This window comes from Rhamphochromis longiceps, linkage group LG1 (assembly GCF_057381845.1).
Source record: "Rhamphochromis longiceps isolate RC_006_pf linkage group LG1, R_longiceps_female_GT1.1, whole genome shotgun sequence".
Classification (NCBI taxonomy): domain Eukaryota; kingdom Metazoa; phylum Chordata; class Actinopteri; order Cichliformes; family Cichlidae; genus Rhamphochromis; species Rhamphochromis longiceps.
In genome coordinates this window covers 11,638,547-11,655,344 of record NC_140557.1, presented here as the reverse complement: position 1 = coordinate 11,655,344, position 16,798 = coordinate 11,638,547, and the positions used below count along the sequence as shown (strand labels likewise).

Sequence of the window (16,798 nt, the reverse complement as noted above, 5' to 3'; positions counted from 1 at the left end):
CTTTGTATGATTTTCAATTATATGAATAAGGAAATAAATGTAAATGTAAAATTATTACATTACATTTCTAGGGATATTTTATGCATATTTTATGTTTTGGAAATGGTGTTTTAGGACACATCAAAATGAGTGATTTTTTTTAATTATTTTTTTTAAATCGCCAGCTAAAATTTTAATGGCAGTTATGACATTAAGCTAAAACAGACCATAAAACCAAATCAAACATGCCTTGTTATCACATGGTACCTTTTCCCATAATTAAATGTAATCCACTATCACTATGAAAACATGTTTTACTGCAGCTTTAGACATACATAACTTAGTGAAATGTTTTTCTCTGCATTTTCTCTGTATATACACTGAAAAAAAAACAAACAAACACTTAAAGTGATGATTAAGTGAACAGATGGAACCATAACAAGAACGTCTGCATGCATAATACGTGACACACAGACAAAAATTAAATATTCCATTTCAAAATACTGAAATGTCAAAGTTCCATGGTGGATGAGCCATATTTCCAGATTCCTGATGCTCATTCCTGCGGCTCACTGCTCCGAGAACAAGCTGCAGCCTGAAACCCTCTGCAGACACTCTGTAAAGTGCACACCTATTGCTGAAACAACTCCTGTGTTGCATCAGTATAGTGCAAAGTGGGAGAGAAATATAATTCAGTATATGAACCTCAACATGACACTTATTGAACCATCCATTCGAAGTGTTCATGCCAGAAACATACCCAGTAGCTGCACTAGTTTTGTAATGGTTTTTCACATTTGATTTTCATCTCTTTAGACTGTTAAGAAGCTGTAGAACACTACATCCTGTATCTAGTGTGCTTAAGTTCTAAAAACGAAAGAAAAAAAAAAGCCATATCACTTGGAAAACTTTCACTCAGTCATCATTGATTCTGTCTAGCATCCTCTGGTTAGACTTTGAAAAAGTGAGGCAGAGATTTTAAAGTATCAATGTTTGTTTATGATGAAACAAAGCCATAGTTCAAACCATCAGGAATGGTTTCTGCTTACATGACAACATCTCTGAATAAAAAATGACAGGATGTAAGCTTAACCCTGTATCACAAAGCAACGTAAGCTCTATCCAAAACATTAAAGCACTGCCTGGACCGCTTCAAAGAGCACAACTTCTTAGTATGCTTCTCCCACTGCAGTATTACTAGGAGAATATATAATGATAGATTTTTTTAAAGACATGTCTCTGTATGTCTCTGCCTAGGGCTCTCATTATAAAACAGCATTTCTCATTTTCCTGTGCTGCAGTCTTTGGTGGTTACTGAAGAGACAGATGAATATTCTCAAAGCACTCGAGCTAGGCTGGACTCGGATGCTGATGCAGGTCAGCTTATTTGTGTTATTCATTTATCTCATGAAAACAACCAAAATTCCTTCAGTGATTAAACTACATTTTACCTAGTCTAGAAAAAATATAACAAATCTTGTTGCTTTTAGGCAAGTCAAAGATCAGATTTAGCTACTGAGTACTATATACATGACAGCACTGGTGCTATAAGGGATAGCACATTTTAAACATTAACATATTTTTTTTAAACCCATGTGTCCTCAAAGGAACAACAACATATTTATTTATTCAACATCCACTAGTTAAAGCAGACAGCAAAGAGGACACATAGCCTTGGAGGGAGCACGTGGCCTCTATGTAATACTATTACAGAGGGTTTGAATGCAGCCCAGGTCCTTTGCTGCGCATCTTCCCGTTGCTCAGCTGTTCATTCAGCCTCATAATAGATGCACCTATAAATTTAAAATTTCCTCTGTGATTTTTGTCAAACTTGACCTCTGACCTTGACCTTGACGTTGACGTCACTGGGATTTAAACTTGAGATTATTACACATGCACCTATGACCTATGGCAACTTGTTTCATGAGTTATCACGTTCATGGGATTTTCAGAAAACCCGACCTTGGTCAAGGTCAGAGGTTCAAGGTCACTGAGATTGTCCAAGAGCTTTCAAAATCCTGTGTCCGTTGTAGTGAGTTATCGCATTCACAGTCTTGGGTGTTCATGACGCTCGCCCGCCATACCAACAGGGTGATGATAATACCTCGCCAACTCAACACTAACTCAGCAATAAATAGCTTAAATAATAAATAATAAAGCAGTGTGGAAGCTGGCAGGAAATGATTAAAAGAAAACAATTCAAATATTTTAGGCTGTTAAACAGTAAAACAGCTTCACCATGTCCATTAAGAGCTCTTCTAAATCAATATAGTTTGTCTTAGAAAATCTAGCCATTTATTGAGTCTAAAACATAAAACAGTCCCTTCATTCACTTTTCATTGACTGTGTTTGAAGTTCTTGTAAAATACTTTGTAGCCAAAAGTCGGCACTGACATTGGTAAGAGTGTCATTATTGATGACTAAAATCACATTAAAATATAACATTTTGGCACACTTACATTCTTTCTTTACTGCAGTCATTTGACAAAAGCAAAAAGCTACTCCAGGCTTTGCTTTGACAGTTCTTTTAGAAGAGTCTCTAACAATGCCTTTAAGCTGTTCCAAAATCACTGTCAAGTTCAGCTTCTCATGGCTTATTGCTTAAATATACTTTGTCTCCTTCCAGCACTTTTAAAATACGGTATCTTGGACAGACTGAAAAAATGGCTCTGTAAATCTGTCTCTCTCAGTGGAATTTAGCTAATCACAGTCTCACAACTTGTGTGTAGCTAAGTTATTTAGCCTGAGAAAATGCTCAGCCTCTGGCTGAGAAACGAGTCAGGGACAATATGTTCATACTAATGTCCCACAAGGGTAGCCTTTCCACAAAACGAATATATTATAACTAAACAATGCCTTCTTATGCACAAATGAGGACAATTATTCTCTCATTCACCTTAGAATATCTACACTGGGGGCACAAAACAACTGAAGTAAGTTCTGAAAAAGTCAGAGTCAAACCAGATTAAATCTGAAACTGACTGATCATAATTAACATGTCAATAAATCCCTTTTTTCTATCAACAGATAGAAAAGAAGACAAGGAAAAGCGCGACAATGATGAAAGAAAAAATGAAAATGAATAAACACCAAGTTTTGCTCATTTTTTAAAAGTTAGAAAACAGAAAAGTATGTTTAACTGTCCTTGAGCACTGTATTATCTCCTAAAGCTCACCCCAGCTCAGTTACTGGCATATGAGAACACTGGTCATTCCCAGGTGTGACTATGTGAACCAGGTCACTGCTATAAACAGCAGCTATGCTAAGCAAGCATTTTCTTAATAAATAAAAACAAACTCAGTTGGGGCATGACTTTGAGACAATATTCTTTCTGTAGAACAATGAATGTCTTGAGAACCATAGGTGCAAGTTTTCAAACAGTCTGACAAGATGCACTTACACTAGGGCTTAATTATAATTACAGGTGAATATAATTTGCTCAGGGATGTGCAAAAACACTGAGAAAGGATTGAGTCACAACTACTATATGAGGCCGGTAATGTGTCAATGCATCCAATGTATTCTGTATACCTGGTTTGATGGCACATGTACTACAGAATGGATGATGATTACTTCTACCAGGACTTAGTTTTTGATTGTATTCTTCTTTTTTCAGTTACAGAATACATCTTTATAGGTCAAGGTCAAGATAATCTTTTTAACCCTCTTTAAGCAATTTGTTGAACAGCCAGCAGCAAATACAATCATCGTCAACCGTCTACACACAAACAATTTATACAAAAAACCCCCCCAAAACAAAACAAAATAAAAAATGAATTTAAAAAAAATTGCATCATGTTATTCAGAAGCACGATCGCAACAGGAACAAATTAGTTTCTTATCTATTAGTCTCGCTACTTGACAGATTATATCAGCAAACCAAATGGATGTAATCTGAACTCAGTGAACAAGGCTCCTACCATCACTGCACCTAAACGACAGAAAGACCTTGAAGCAAATGTTAAAATGAGTTTGTCCTTTGTTTTCCTCTTTTTTTAAATCATATTTGAATCCATTACAAAGCACACCGCTGTCGTCTTTGAGGTTGTCTGTCCCTCGCTTTGAAGTACATGATAAATAACAAGGAAATACAGGGAAAACATTTTAAGACACTGTTGAAGAATCAATGGCAGGTTTACAATGTTCAGGATTACAACTTGAATCCTATTTTACTCTGTAACCTTGACAGCTTCTTTTCCTGCTTTGGAGTACCGGCACTAATTCTTCTCATGGTTCACAATACAAAACAGGACACACTTACTTTCATCTCTGGAAGTAAGTCATAGTTGGTGAAGCAGCACATATTTCATACCTATAAACACTTACATTATCTGGTCAACGGTGTCATCACTTTATGTCAAATAACTTTACCCAGAATTGGCGGAATAAAGAATTCCAAGGACATCAGTCATCAGTGTGCTTGTAATGTATTTTAGCAGGTATATAAACAACATCCTATAATACGAAATGTAATATCACTGATACAAAATCTCTACACACCTGAATGTGATATAGGTGAGTTGATGAAAGAAAACTTCATAAAAACAATTGTCTCAGTTACTGCTGGTGTATATATTTACATATTTATTAAATTAGCTTGTGCTGTGCATTTGTCTATTTCAGTTGTGTTTTATTCAACTTCCACTGAGTTTTTTGCGCCACTTTTTGCATTTGCTGTTTTTTCCTCAAGTTACAATGTATTTTACCTCTAAGGGCTACCATCAAAAACTATGTTTTTGACATGTGGTGGAGGACAGAGAAAAGGAAAATGTAACTGTCCAAAAGCTTAAGCCTCTAAATGTATATGAGAAAATGAGAAGTTGCCCACAGAGGTTGGATGGACTGGAACATGATTAATTAACTGTACCAGTAGTAAGCAAAACAGCATGCTAGAGTTCTGTTTAATTTTTTTTATATAAAGATAGTACACTGAAAATGTATGCAGTGCTTATTTATTTTGTTTGTTTGTTTTTTTCATTTCACAAGCCAAATTAAATAAAATGAAAAACTTGAAAATTTGGCATTCCAAATGTTTACAGTAATGTATATTAGTATTGTTATGATACAGATAGCTTACATGTATTAAATTAATCTTGCCTAGACACCACTCTCATATCTGAACTGTAAAATAAAAATCAGATATGGCTGCAGTTTTGGCTATTCTGCTTGTCTTTGTACAAAGCCTTATGTCCAATCAGAAAATCACTTTTAAAGTTAAATACCTATCAAACAATATTTTCAGTTGTAAGTGGATTTTGCTACCTTTGGACATAGCTTGGAAGTTCCTGGTTCCACAACACACTCATAGTACAGTGAACGATCCAAACCCTGTTTGGTTTCACTTGACCCCTCTAACAGCCACATTTGGAAAATAACCCAACAAATAGCATCACTCTTATTCCGGCAGAGTCACTGACTGAAAGTGTGGAGACAGATACATTATAGATATGACAGACTCTTGTGGTGTGGGTCACTGAGCTGTCTGTGCCACTGACAAAGAGTTGCACTTACTGCGGCATCACACATGAGAAGGCCAAGTGATGAAATTAAACACAGTTGACAATATTAATAAGGTAAGTGGAGCGAGTTTGCTTCCTTGTGGACAGTTTGTCTGTAATGAGCTGCAAGTTGTCAGGCAATAGGGAGACAGGCATGGCTACAAACTCCAAGCCAGCAGGAAGATATTAATGCAACGTGAAGGGGATGTAAGTCATGCTGAACTACTGTCCATTCAAACTGGTATCATAAGGAGCACGGCCACAGCATGGCTTAATCACAGTTATTACTGTGATATTTGACACTAGGGGTTGAAATAAAGGGCTCTGTAATAGGTGCGTTTCTTTTCATGCAGTGAGTCAGCGGGTGCTTACGTAGTTTCAAGTTGAGCTGTCAGTACAAAGAGAGGTGAGCGAGTCCAGCATATGCTTGCTCAAAACCACTCTCCTTTGGGACACAGCCACACTCAGTCCATTCTTAACTTCCATTTCACACTTGGCAATCAATTACTGCTCTCTAGAGCTATTGAAGAAAAGAGTCACCTATCCCGAGAATAAGCTAAATCTCTCAACGACTCCTAATTGAAAACACATTATAGCGCTAGACAATGGTTTTTGTGTGTTGCCAGGCACTAATTTGGACTGCTTGCATGCACAGAACAAAGCAATTTACTGAGGTTGCAAACATCCTTTGCAGGACAATAATTCATAGTGTTATCAGGTGCAGAGTTTAAACATCAAATAAATGGGCTGAATAATTAAATAACCAAACTTTGAAGGTGTGCCCAGTCATTCGTTGGTGGTTATTCTCCCAGCAACTCTAAAAAGCTGAAACTAATATGATTTCATATCGTGAAGCCAAGACAGGTGCCAGACCTCCCGAAACCAATCCCTCTTACAGGATTTACAGGGAGCTGTGTGAAATGTACACTGCAGGGCCCGACTGGTCCCAATGATAGTCCATGCTATGAGTCCGAATCAAAATGAAATCGATCAATAACAAAAGAGGACTTTTGTGTGTTTACTACCATCATAAATACAGTGTCCTGAAAAGAAAAGCGAGGGTAGACATAGAGAGACAGACATAAAGATGTCAACCTCTACTTTGTGGGAAGGCAGCAGAGGCTAACGTCATACTGTGTTGGTACAATGCCAAAGCTGGACCCCGTTTTGATTAAATACAGAAGACCAAAATAAAAACTGAGAGGTGTAGTCTTGTAGAAACTAGACACATTCATTCACTAATGTAGTCTGTGTGTAAATGCACATAGACAGAAACTGTTCTTAGAAGATAAAATACTGAACATAAAAGAGAGGAAAAATTCCCTATGTAGTAAGAAATGCTCTAGCCAGGGTCCTAAGCTTTTTGGACAGTTTACAATTTTCAGAATTTTGCCTTTCTATATCACCACTATAAAAAAGTGAAGTAATATACATAATGAATTGCTGGTCTACTAGCTTAGTAGCATTTAACCAAAGAAGCAAAAATGCTTCAGCTTCTATCAACAGTTAACACTGCTGAGCCATTTGCAGACATACAAAGCCAAGTCTACCTTTACCATGTTTGATAGGTGATTTGATATGTTCTGAATTATGAATGCTTCCTTCCCATCCCCATAATATTCTCATGTGATCACGGTGGTACAAGTTCATCTTGGCTTCATTTGTCTAAAGAATCCTTTTGGATGTTTACTAGCAAAGTCTACTTCCTGTTCTTGAGTGCTACCACTGACAGGTAAACCCTCATTACATTCATGAATGCACTGTTTGTGGACTTGACAATGACATGCCTAAACAAGTGTCCTTACTTGTCTGTAAAGGGGTATTTCTTGATCAAATAGAAAAGAGTATTTCTTCTTTTTTTAAGACTGTGCCAAATTGTTGATTTGGCCTCTCCTAAAGTTTTTGCCATTGCTCTAAATTGGTCTGTTTTCTTTTCGCCACAATGACAGCTTCTTTTGTAGCACCTCTCTGGTCAACATACTGAGAGTTTATAGAAAGCCCTATCAAAGGTAAATTGAACAATTGGAAATAATTTCACACCAGTTTATTTCCTCAATTTGTCATTAAATAAGAAAAAGCCAGGTCACACATGGCCACGGTACTGCATATCAGTCAAGTTTCCAATTATTATTCAGCCTATGAAAAATGTAAAAATGGGTAACTGTTATATCACCTCGACTGCTTCATTTCAAATCAGTTGTGGTGATGACCAGAGTCACAATTACAACAAATGTGTTATTGCCCAAAAGCTCAGAAACCTGACTGTAGGTCAGTGTTGCTTTTAATTGTAGCAAAGAAAAACATTCTGACAACCTGACAATGCCAAAAGCTTTGCAAAACCACACAGATCAGCAACTGCCCACAACGGAATATAACCCAACAATCCCTCAGAGCTGCTAACAGTACTGGGACCATGACAAATAACATTGCCTGGGCCATAATACAGGGATAAAATTTCCTATACTGAAGGCCCAGAAGAGGACGTCTTAGAGCACTGACAGCAGCAAGTGGCCTGGAGTTAATAATCCTGATAGGAATTAATGTGCTTACAATGGTGCATTGCTGCCTACCTGAATTTATTTTAGATTGCCTACATTACTTCATCTGTCTATTGGGTTGTTTTCCCTAGCTGGGCTGCAGATAACACAGAGCATACATTCAGCAAGAGGAAGAAGGCCTGTTTGTGCACTGGACACTAATTAATACAGTCGAGAAACTTGCTTGCTTGCTGCTCTGCTGACAACAGATTCATTTATACTGGGTTTTTTTTCTGTTTCTCTGACGGCTCTGTTAATTGCATTTAAATTAGACTTTGTTCAACAGAGAACCAGGGCCAACACAGTGGTTTGTTGTGGAATCTAGAAGCAAAACCTTGATTTGGGGCAAAATATTCCCCCAACATTGACGGACAGAGCTTTTGATAAGAGATCCTACTGAAGTAAGATGCAAACATGCTTGTAAAATATGTCATGAATAATTGCAATTACTACATTTCACCACAACAGCTACTCTAATGAGAGAAACTTTAAAGCAGCAGATACTGCATCTTTCTGTTTAGCCCTTTAGCAACTGGAGTACAGCAATGCTTTTACTTCAATTTGAGATACATTAATGTTTCAAACTGCTGCACAATTTTTTCTTCAGGGATTCTAGGAGAAAATAAATAACGTATATGACAACATTCTGAGAAAACAGTCATTGAAAGTCTTAGAAACAGCAGAGAGCTGGGTGTTTTATGGGTTGAATGAGTCTGGCAGGTGGCTATTTAGATGGCAATATGATGCCAGGATTAAGCTTTGAAAACGTAATGACACAGACTGAAAAAAGTTGTAAGAAGCAAGCTGGCACACATCTAATGATGTAAAATAATACTTCTAAGTGGAATGAATACAGAATATTTTCACAAACCCCACTTACCATTAGCACCTGTGTTAGAATCCGTCTGCCTGACAAAGGTCAATGTTTGTATAGCAATTAAAAATACTTTTTAACCTTGATTTATCCAGCGAAGGTTGAATATGTATGCATTTGTTTCACAATTATACAGTAACAAACAATCTCCTTGGGGATACACTGCAGGCAAAAGTTTGTGGGTTGCCCAGAAAAGACTCTCAGAAAGAAACTGTTAAGGTATAAACATTAATGTTCACCATCAGGCATGTATTTGCATAAGAGTCTTTCATAAAGCCAAATGAGTTGAGCAATCCTTTAGATATTATGAGCTGAAAGGGATTTAAGGGCGGTTAGTATTAGTTAGAGTTAGGGTTCATGCATGGTAAAAAATGTCATGTACTGCTTACGAGCAAGAAGATTGGCGATTGTTGCAAAGCAAGCAAAACACACACAAACAAAGCCAATCCCAACCATTTGTGCCATCAGCACATTGTCTCACACCAAGAAGATTCTGGGTTTCCACCCCTGTCAGGGCAGAGAAGTTAAAATGTTCGCTGTGCTTGTGTGGGTTTTCTCTTGAGCTCCGAAGGAACCACAGAGGAATCGAGTTTCTCCTACCATCAAAGACACACTAGGTCTTTCATCAAAGTGATCAAGTACCACCAAGCTGCTCCTAATATTAAGGATTATTTAAATACCAATAAAGAATTACCCTACACGGATCAGTATAAAATAACTTAAGAAACTGTAAACTGCCCTTTTACCTAGCTTCCTTAGCTAGGGTCTACAAAGAACTACACAATGCCTTTGAGCACTTGACAGAGGACATTCTAGAAAAAGTTTTTCTTTAATACTTTTGCTCCACAGCAAAACCTTTTTTAGGGTCACACCAACATTTTCACAATAATATAGTAGGGTGCTGGTTTTGAGGCAATTTTAGTTGAGCCGGTGAAGCTGCCTAATGATCATGGAAGTCTTAACATAAGGTGGTAATCACCTCAGAGGCTGCTCCATTCCTCTTTACACAAATAAGGGTACTTACTGAATTAAATCTGAAAAAGACCCAATCATGGCTAAAATATTAAGAGTTGGAAAATGTAAAAAAAAAGAAAAGAAAAGAAAAAAAAAATGATGAGGTTAAAAATAGTCATTTTCCCAATGATTGTTCAGGCAGTGTACAAAACAACAGTGCTAACCTTTAACTAACTCTGCTACCCAATGAAACCTTGAAAAATGTGTAAAGATAGTAAAATCCAGCAGGAAATTTTCCGTGCTGGGTGGGATGGCCTCACATTCCATCTGCAAGTCTATCTCCAGTGTGTCAGGTCATAAATGCCACAGCTCTGGGCTCAGCAAACATTGTTGTTTCCATCTTACTTTCTGTCATCTACTTCATACCCCTCCTAACTCTGCCTCCCTTGCTCCCTCTATCTCCCTACATCATCTCTCTATCTCCTTCCTTTCCTCACTCGATCTCCATCGGCACACTTTTCACTGTAAATGCTGTGCCAGCAGAGCAATGGCGGGGAAATGGTGCCTTTCACATTGAGAGAGCAAGCAGACGGAGTGGGGGTGGTGCTGGAGGGGGTGTTCAGTGACAGTCCTGAAACCCAGCCATCAGACAACAAACTGCAGCAATCACACAGCTCCAGAAGATGGGATACACTGCTAAAGCTCTACATTCAGAAAAGGATCTGGAAATCAGAAAAAAACAATGATAGGAGACAAACTGCTGATCCCCAAAACATAATTGTTTTTGACAAGAACAAAGTGGTCAGAATAGGTTGCGAGTGTGAGACAGTGAACGGCCTCAAGAAAAGAGAAGGGGGAAGGGAGGGAGGTTCACAGGCACACTGTCCAGGCAAACAAATAGGCAATGGTTCATTTGAGGACAGAGGCTGCGCCTTTCCATCATTCAACTGTTCATTAATACCAACTATTCCTGTGGGTCTCCCCACACCTAATCTGTGCTTCACTCTGCAAATTTATCAATATCCCAGCAACACAAAAAACGTTCTCTACTCCAGGACCTCAGCTTAAAAGCTGACCAGCACTCTGCAGGGCATTGCTAAAACAGTCTCAGAGATGTCTGATGATATCTGCATATGCTGTGTGAATGCTTTGTTGGAAGTTAAGATGTTTATGGTGCAGAAGTTTAAATTGTACTAACAGGAAAAGAGGTATGAGTATGTGTTAAGGAACACTTTACACAGACTCTCAACATGTTGCTCATGCCAGACTACATAGTGCTTGGCTCAGTTTGGGTAAAGGGTTCATTTTCTCAAAATTAACCTTGTCAAACTTGTGTTCTGCCTGGGGGAGATTTGTATTACTATTGTAATTTTTCAATCAAAGACTGGGGAGAGTGTGAAATTTGAACATGCTTGTTCACACTTTACCTCTTCTCATCTCTCTCTCTCACGCTCTCTCTTTACTCTCTTATTTCTTACTCTTTTTTTTCCCCCACATTCATAGTCCATTTAGAATTTTAAGCAGATTTCACCCATTCTTATAATAGGATTCATCCCTGCCTGAGTGTGGTGTGCTGTTCCTAAGTGTATACAGCAAGCGCATTCGCAATATCAACTCAAGCTCGGCACACTCTGCTACTCCAGCAGAAGAGTTCTGCTAGGTCAGAATTAATTACACAAACTGTTAAGTACACACCAGCTGTTGTAAACAAATGCAAATACATTTTCATTTCAAACAAGCCCTCTTGTATCGTGACACACAAAATACTATAAATCTTCTGTGTGTTTACTTACAACTTGGGCCATCATCAAGCTGTGCTGCCGCTCCTACTGAGAAATTACTCTTATTCATGTGCACCCAGTTGCTGAAAATTGCAATCACCACTGCTTTAATTAAGGGTTCCCCTAGTTTATTTGTGGATTTGCTTCTTTTGTTGTCTCCGTTTGTTACAACAAGTTTCAACGCAGTCTTTAGCCAGACACATTTTTGGACTATTTTGGTTTTTGTTGTCTTCTTTGATTGGGTTTCTTGACACAGGTTTTCTTTGATGTTTAGTTTGGGGAAAAAACCAAAACCGTAGAATGATATATAAGAATAGCTTTACCATCAGGGAACAAATCTGTAACGTTTAAATGTCTGGATTCCCATGTACAGGCTGTATTATTAATAAAAGCTATGCAAATAAATAAGAAAAATATTGTTGTGGTATTGACTTGCCTCTCCTAGAAAAAACAAAAAGACCAACTGCATGACCTTTTAAATCACTAGCCCAGAAGGCTTCATCAACATTTTTCAAAATGGAAGACTTTTGTTTGTAGAGAGGAAACAGAGGAGTGAAAGAAAATAACACTATTATATCTATCTCAGCAAAACCAGAAATAGTCCATCAATCCAGCAAATGGAGAAGGGTAATAGCCACCACAGACTATTTTAACAATTACTTTACTTCCCTTCAGTCGTATTTCATTCACACCGTGTTTTTAATACCTTTCTACTCCCCCAATGGTACTTCTGACTGGTTATCTGTGCTGTTTTAAAAGAGGCCAACCAAATTGTTAGAAAGGCCACCTTCCCTCAGCCATCCAGTCCTGCCAATCGGCCATCCTGTTTCCAGACAGCACAGTCATTTCCCAGCCCAGTGGAGCAGCACTCCCTGACCTCTGCCTCGACCTCCGCCTCAACAACCCAAGCTCCAGCACCAGCTTCAGCCCAGAGAGCAGGCTCGGGCCACCTCTACTTATTTATGAGCCATTTCACACAGTGCTGCTCCCATTAGAGACCCAGCCTTGGCCCACCTTACACGGTACTCTCCTTGCACTTAACACATAGAATACACCAGCAGCGCAGGGGGGACATGGATGGTAGGTGGTGGAGGGTGGGTGTAGGAGACTATTAGACCTGTCATACAGGTACTGTCACACATATTGCTAAAGATTACATAAAACAATGAAAGAGAGGACAGCACATCATCCTGATCCCTGGTTAGCAAATGCTTCCTGCAGACAGCTGCTGGGAGGCCAATTGCTTCTTACTGCACATTCTTTCATTATCTGCTGAATAGCTATTTGACTATGCTTAGGGAAATAATAACTCACTGATCTAATTTAACAATGCACAAGAACTGATAGGTTATGCTTATTGGACCATAATTGGACATTTCATTATTTCTCATTCATTTCTTTATATAATTACTGTGACTTAGAAAGGGAGAAAAAAGTTAAGCATCCACAGCAGAAAATTCAACTCATTGATTGATTAACAAAAGCGTACAAGACTTTAATAAGAAATGCTACATATTTATGAATGAACAAAAAAAAATGCAGTGTAAGCTGGTTACGTTAAAAAACGTTGGAAACCAATGAGAATTTGCTTGTTCGCTCCCCACATGAATGAGAAAACTTTTATAAATCCCACCTGTGACTGTAACGGAGATGTAGCCCTCCTCTCCAAGTATTGGGTTGATCAGTCGGCAGCTGTAGGTACTGTTGGGCTCCAGCACCACTGTTAATACACTGGTCACGGTAAACAGCCCTTCTCCATTGGCCACAACTGAAGTGGTGATATTCTCTGTCAGGTTGCGCCCGCCCGCGTCCTGCCATATGACATCACCCTCAGGATAACCACCATAGGAAACACAAGTCAGGGCAACCTCATCACCTGGCCGCAGGTTGGATTGAGGCTCTAAAGTCACCACGGGCTTGGAATAGGGTGCTGGGGAAAAAAATGTGCACACAAAGAAAGATAAGATATGGGTTAGGACTGAAGGAGGGAGTGAAGAAAAAAAGAGGACTAGGATGAGTAAAGACAGGTGAGAATAGGGATAAGAGAGCAGCAGAGCCATACTGAATTCACTAGTTTTAGATTCTCTGCAGTGAGTGTCACCCTGGGAACTGTTTGACATGATTCCCATTAAATTCTTAATTATATTTAGGGAGCTTAGCATAACACAGTGCTTAAGATCCCACAGACAGCATCTGCGGCACATCCTGATGCTGCATCTCTACACTCTAACGCCACTCTCTCTGGAGACCCAAAGCACTGAGCCACTCCCAGAAAGAAAAATATAGTGCAAGCGAGTGAGGAGGAGGCCTGGGAGAAAACTGCCATGCTGAGAGATTTGAGACGACTCAGCCTATGGCACAGAAAAGAGTGTAGAGGGGTGGAGGTGAGGGGTGAGTCGTCAGCCTCGGCTAGAATCACGCTTTTCCAATCCCTTGAGCTGAAGCATGAGTACAGAGGTGGCGAAGAAAGAGGCTGCTGTATTCCCAGAACCAATCATTGCACAACAAACAATGGGGTGGAGCTGAGGGCGAGATGAAATAAGTTTGTGCTGCTTTTTGAAAAGTGGACTCTCAATACGAAGACGGCTATAGTGTGGCACACACTAACTTCCTCAGCTGTCCATTTGACTGACAGATTTCCGTTGAGAGTTCCATTCATTTTCTTTCAGCGCAGCTGAAGGAAATCTGCAGTGTTACTTTAAATGCTGGCTAAAAATAGAATACCTATCATTCTAATGCATAAAATGAAACCAATTTGTCACCGTTGGAGGCAGTGCTGTCCCTTTCCCCGGCAGAGGGGAAAAAAAGAATACATATGAAACATATTCATTAGCACTGCCTGATGCATAAAACAGAAACAAACTCATAACAGATACAGAAATGTGAGAAGGGATGAAAGGCACAAAGTACCACTACAAATAAAAAGAAGAATCCCTGCTGTCAAAGTGGGATGTGTGGTTACCCAGAAGAGAAGATGTTAGCGATGGCTGATTGACCATAACAACGGCTAATAATCAATGTCATCAGATAATGATGACAGAATCAATGTTTGACCAAAATCAATGCTTAATAGCCCAGAGGAAACTATTTACATCTTGAGAAAGGAATTTATCCCAAAGAAGTTAATTGTACGAAAGTTAAATTGATTATATTTAACTGGTGCATATATGCTCATTATGTAGTTGTTGTTAGCGATACTAGATCAAGGTGAATTCATAAAAATGTGCAACTCTATTTCTTTAGCCTAATTCAAGAATCAGAATGAGAATACTTCATTAATCCCTACGGAAATTATGATTCCATTACACCACGAATGTAGAATATAGCATTTATCGATCTTGAAAAACACTTTTCACACTTTGTGCATTTTAATGTGTCACAGACATCACAGCTTGACTTACCAGCCACCTGCAGCAGCAAAGCAGCGCTGCCAAAGTCCTGCACCCTCACAAAGCAGGTATAGCTGCCTTCATCAGCCACCACCACCCTGCTTAGTAGGAGTGAAGCATTGCCCAGGCCCAGCTGGTTGGGAAACAGTCTGGTACGGTTGGCGAATCTCTCTGCCTGGTCTGCCAGCTGGTCGTGTCCCTCCAAGTACCTATGCACACTGCGTTGTGTGTCTGTCAACTGCCAGAAGACACTCAGATCGGACAGGTTGAAGGGGTTGGTGTGGTTAAAGGAGCAGCTGAGTACCACATCACTGGAGTGCAACGCCACAACTGGCTGCTCTGGGACATTCAGTTCCAATACAGCTATAAGAAAGAACAAGCATTACATGAGTATAAATAAAAAGAAAACACTGGGAAAAATACCAGTATTGTAAAGAAATGTTGTATTCTGTCAGCAACAGAAAAAAAATTAATTTATTAAATATACTTTTGGACATTTTTCCAGCAGACATCTGTAGTCAGAAGCCTTTACTATGCCAATCATGCATGCCAAGCATTATCTCTTTGCCCCTTGGCTAGCCTAAAATAAACAATAAATAGTATTATTAAAGACTATTTGGCTCATGTGTAGTATAAACATAAAGTATTCACTGAATCACAGTATTAATTCAGTGTTCAAATGTGAAAGACTGACACCTACTCAAATGTGAATGTCTTTGAAAATGAAATCAATGCTGCATTTTGAAATGGATGCTGTGACTGAAACATCCACTTTGGGCAGCACAGTAGCATAGAAAAGGCGAGACGAGATGAAGGCGAGAGGGGGATGAAGAGTGGAGATCTGGAGGTAAGCATTAGGACTTTGTTTGTGTTCCTATAGGCCTTGCCTCCTGGCGATGGCTCAGTGTGCTGAAACTCAGCAACGGAAGCAACAACATCAGTATAGCTTTAGGTTAAATGTTAGTTAAATCTAAAAAGACTTTGGTGGTGATAGCGGTGGAACATAAATGCAGAAACGTGTGTTTTTGGAGAGTAAAAAGTGACTGTGCTTCGTACTCAGAGGCTGTGCATCTGTATGTATGCATTTTGTCTGTCTAGACTAGGCCAAGCACAAAGACACAGCATAATCATTGTGGATTAGTAGCCATTGCAGGCAGTCTAAAGTACATCCATGGTATTCTCAAGAGTCAGCATTCTCCATTGATCCCTGTCTGCTGTTATACAACTCTGAGACACTCATCAGCATCACAGGAGAGAAAAAAAGCCAGTCGGCCCCTGGAGCAATACACTCTATGCTCAGGCTCTCTAATTGTTATAATCACAGCGTCATTTTAGCCTCAGCACCCCTTTTTGAGCTCTGTCTATCTCACAGCCAATGTCAATGTTGAATCACTTTGCTATGAAGGATATTTGACTGCTGCAGAGGTGCAGTAATTACTTTGCCTATTAACAACAAACAAGTCTTTCATCTGAGAGGGTTCATATATGGATGGATATTGCCAAGTCAAGGCAGACCTATTTTCAATCACATTCAGCCAATCCCAGCAAGGTGGCCTCCACATTACACCCCCCAATACCCTGCTCCTCTGCAGGAACAGTGCCACCTACTGGATTACCTCTCAACTGCAGATGAGGACAGGAAAAAAGCGTCGATTTATGCTAGTAGAATCTCTTGTATGCAGAATACAACTGCATATAAATGGCTAAAACTGAAAACACAATGAGGTTTCTGTGTTTTTACCCAAGTAAAAAAGTTACAGTGAAGGACACGCTGCATAAAGCAAAA

At 39.2% G+C, this 16,798-nt stretch overlaps 1 protein-coding gene across 1 annotated transcript in view; it reads right to left on the bottom strand.

Moving 5' to 3' along the window:
* Positions 1–16,798, bottom strand: part of cd276 (CD276 molecule) — a 71,649-nt gene that overhangs the window by 39,332 nt on the left and 15,519 nt on the right. The window contains exons 3-4 of the mRNA XM_085382747.1: positions 15,025–15,375; positions 13,257–13,553 (exon numbers count right to left, since the gene is read on the bottom strand). Coding sequence (XP_085238873.1) covers positions 13,257–13,553; positions 15,025–15,375 — 648 coding nt within the window. The remainder of the gene's footprint in view (positions 1–13,256; positions 13,554–15,024; positions 15,376–16,798) is intronic.